This window comes from Otolemur garnettii, unplaced genomic scaffold, assembly GCF_000181295.1.
Source record: "Otolemur garnettii isolate 467f Iridium unplaced genomic scaffold, OtoGar3 scaffold00170, whole genome shotgun sequence".
NCBI lineage: Eukaryota > Metazoa > Chordata > Mammalia > Primates > Galagidae > Otolemur > Otolemur garnettii.
In genome coordinates, this window is record NW_003852565.1 from 539,208 (window position 1) to 542,482 (window position 3,275).

Genomic DNA, 3,275 nt, shown 5'->3' on the forward strand with positions numbered 1-3,275 from the left:
ACCACATGGCACTCTGCCTTCACAGCTGCCCCACATACCACATGGCACTCTGCCTTCACAGCTGCCTCACATACCACATGGCACTCTGCCTTCACAGCTGCCTCACATACCACATGGCACTCTGCCTTCACAGCTGCCTCACACCACATGGCACTCTGCCTTCAGGCTGCGCCATCCTGTGTGGCACTCTGCCCTCCAGGCTAAAATGCTAAAGGCTTTTGATTGACAGTTAAAATGTTGCTATGGAAAGTTCGTGTGGCTCAGGCAGCCGTGTGCCACGGGCCACCTCTAACTGCTGTGTTCCAAGTGTGGGTCCTCCTTGTTAGCTGGATTTGCCCAGCATCTCCTTATGGGGTAACACCCTGACTACCCCGTGTCAACACAGGGACATTCACGATGCTCATTCACAGGCCCTAAAGACCTCCTTTCTGATCGCTGCGTCCTCTCCTGTCCATCTATGGACCTGGTGACATGTCTGTTAGACTTCCGACTCAATCTCACCTCCAACAGAAGCATCATCCCTCGCCTGGCGGCCTCCCTGGCAGCATGTGCACAGTTGAGTGCCTTAGGTAAATGTCAACTTTTTGGTTACATCTGTCTGCCCATTTGGAATAAGTGGTCAGGCTTCTTGACATTTTCTGTCTGCTCTTTTAGCTGCCAGCCACAGAATGTGGGCCCTTCAGAGACTGAGGAAGCTGCTGACAACTGAATTTGGGCAGTCAATCAACATAAACAGGCTTCTTGGAGAAAATGATGGGGAAACAAGAGCTTTGGTACGGAGCACTACTGCACAGTTTCTAGAGGAGTGGCCCTTGGGAATAAGAAGTTGCTTTAATAACTTAAATCTCTAAATCAGGGGTTCTCAGCCTTTTTAAGCAGGGGTCCAGTTCACTGTCCCTCAGACCCTTGGAGGCTGGAGTGCGGGCCCCGGGACGAGTTGGCTGCTAGGTAGGACAAGCAGCGGCAGCAAAAACACCCAGTGGGCTGGATAAATGTCCTAGGCAGGCTGCATGAGGCCCGTGGGCCGTAGTTTGAGGACGCCTGCTCTAAATCGTCAGGAATTGTTAGGGAGTGCCATGTAAATAAGAGGACTTTGTCATAGGCAGACTCTTCCTCATGGTGCTGTGAATACTGGGTCCACATGGGACCTGGGTTCAAAGCATGGCTGTGAACGTGGCATAGCATTGATTGTCCTTCACAGTGAGTCCCCCTGACCATATCCCCTTTGGATCCTGACCCTGTGAGGAAACGGTGGGACTTGTGGTCGATGGGCTGAATGGCCATACTGAGATTGAGACCAAAGTTTCTGAGATGAATTTTCAAACTCTTCTTTTTCTTTCTTTTACTTTTTTCTGAGATAGTCTCATTTTGTCACTCTCAGTTGAGTGCCACGGTGTCATCACAGCTCACAGCAACCCCGAACTCCTGGGTTCAAGCCATCTTCCTGCCTTAGTGTTTCTGTTTTTGCTTTTTCACTGTGCCCAGCCTCAAACACCTCTTTTTATTTTAGTGTTTATGTCCTTTTTATCTTTTTTCCTACTTGAGAATTCATAGGCATTTTTTTTTTTAAAAGGCACAGTTCCAACATAAGCTGTCAACCTCCCCTGCACTTTAGATTCCTGCAGTAGATTATTGTTTTGCTGTTTTCCCAGAGTTTCACAGGCAGTGCTCTTGCTGCCTTGGTTAAAGGCCTTCCAGAAGCCCTGCAAAGGCAGTTTGAGTATGAGGACCCTGTCGTGAGGGGCGGGAAGCAGCTGCTGCACAGCCCGTTCTTTAAGGTAATGTTTGACTTGTTCTCTGAAGTGATGGGAGAGCCATCGAGCTGAGAAGGCCACTGAGAGCTGTCACACCCACTGGGCCATGTTTTAGGCCTCTTTGAGGGCAGCTGCAGGTATCTGCTGAAGTTGAGTTGGGAAGTCCTGAGTAGTGGCTATGTGGTGTGAGCCCTTGTATCTAAGCTTTTACGTAAGTATTAGTGTGCCTGAGATGTACAGGTCATCTGGTCAGAGGGTGCAGCCAGCAAGTGCGTGTGAAGTGCTTTGCTAGGAACTGTTAGGGATCTCCGTGTCACAGGTGCTGGTAAAATACTTGTTGGGCCACGGCAGTCAGCCTGGGGCGAGGACCTCCTAGCTCTGGGACGGTGGCCAGTGGCCAGCAGCAGTTGGCTAATTTTTAATACAGTGTTGGGGAGGTGTTCACTGCATTTTTAAGCATCCCCATATCTTTAATTTCTGGTGACTGCAGGTGCTAGTCGCCCTTGCTTGTGACCTGGAACTGGACACCCTCCCTTGCTGTGCTGAGACACACAAGTGGGCTTGGTTCCGAAGATATTGCATGGCCTCCCGCGTCGCTGTGGCTTTGGACAAAAGAACCCCATTGCCCCATCTGTTCCTTGATGAGGTATTGCATGTTATTTTGGAATCACTTTTGGGATACAAAGAAATTTTCTTTATTTAGCTAAAATTTCTCTTGCTAAGGAATACTATAAAGTTATTCCTTTATGGTAGTTGAAAATAAATTGACAGTATGAATTTCAGTTAATTTTTAGTAGAATAAACTAAAGCTAGAATGATACCGTCTAGATACTTAATATAGTAGACTTGATATAATCATCAGTTTTGCTTACTTACCATAAAATTGCAATGTTGATACTCCCTTGAATTCCCAGGCAGGGATTTCTCCTGTTTTCTTACCCTAATATTTATTTGTTTTATTCTTGAGATGAGTATTGACTTATAATTTCCTAATAATGTCCAGGTGGCTAAGAAAATTCGTGAACTAATGGCGGACAGTGAGAACATGGACGTTCTCCATGAGAGCCACGATGTTTTCAGAAGAGAGCAAGACGAGCAGCTGGTGCAGTGGATGAACAGGTCAGAGTGCGGGAGCCAAGGGCTGAGGGAAGCGGGCACGAGTGCTGCTGGTCCCTTATCACATGTGCCCTTAACGTTTGCTGCAGGCGGCCAGATGACTGGACTCTTTCTGCTGGTGGCAGTGGAACTATCTACGGGTGGGGACATAATCATCGCGGGCAGCTCGGGGGCATCGAGGGTGCAAAAGTCAAAGTTCCCACTCCGTGTGAAGCCCTTGCAACGCTGAGGCCAGTGCAGTTAATTGGAGGAGAGCAGACCCTGTTTGCTGTGACGGCTGACGGGAAGGTACAGATACATTTGGTGCCAAGGCATTTTTAACACTGAGGCTGCTGTGGCTGGTGTGTCACGTGGTTCTTGGCTCCTGTAGGGTTCTGTCCTGAAATCTTTTTTTTTTTTTTTTTT

The 3,275-nt window shown here is 48.2% G+C and overlaps 1 protein-coding gene across 4 annotated transcripts in view; it reads left to right on the forward strand.

The window, feature by feature from the left end:
- HERC2 (HECT and RLD domain containing E3 ubiquitin protein ligase 2) overlaps nucleotides 1–3,275 on the forward strand; it is a 219,568-nt gene that overhangs the window by 183,086 nt on the left and 33,207 nt on the right. For all 4 annotated transcript variants that reach the window (XR_002775822.1, XM_012811618.2, XM_023519299.1 and 1 more), the window contains exons 71-76: nucleotides 411–569; nucleotides 655–773; nucleotides 1,653–1,778; nucleotides 2,245–2,400; nucleotides 2,758–2,873; nucleotides 2,960–3,158. Coding sequence is in view for 3 of the 4 variants with exons in the window: in XM_012811618.2 (XP_012667072.1) it covers nucleotides 411–569; nucleotides 655–773; nucleotides 1,653–1,778; nucleotides 2,245–2,400; nucleotides 2,758–2,873; nucleotides 2,960–3,158 (875 nt within the window). In the remaining variant the exon portion in view is untranslated. The remainder of the gene's footprint in view (nucleotides 1–410; nucleotides 570–654; nucleotides 774–1,652; nucleotides 1,779–2,244; nucleotides 2,401–2,757; nucleotides 2,874–2,959; nucleotides 3,159–3,275) is intronic.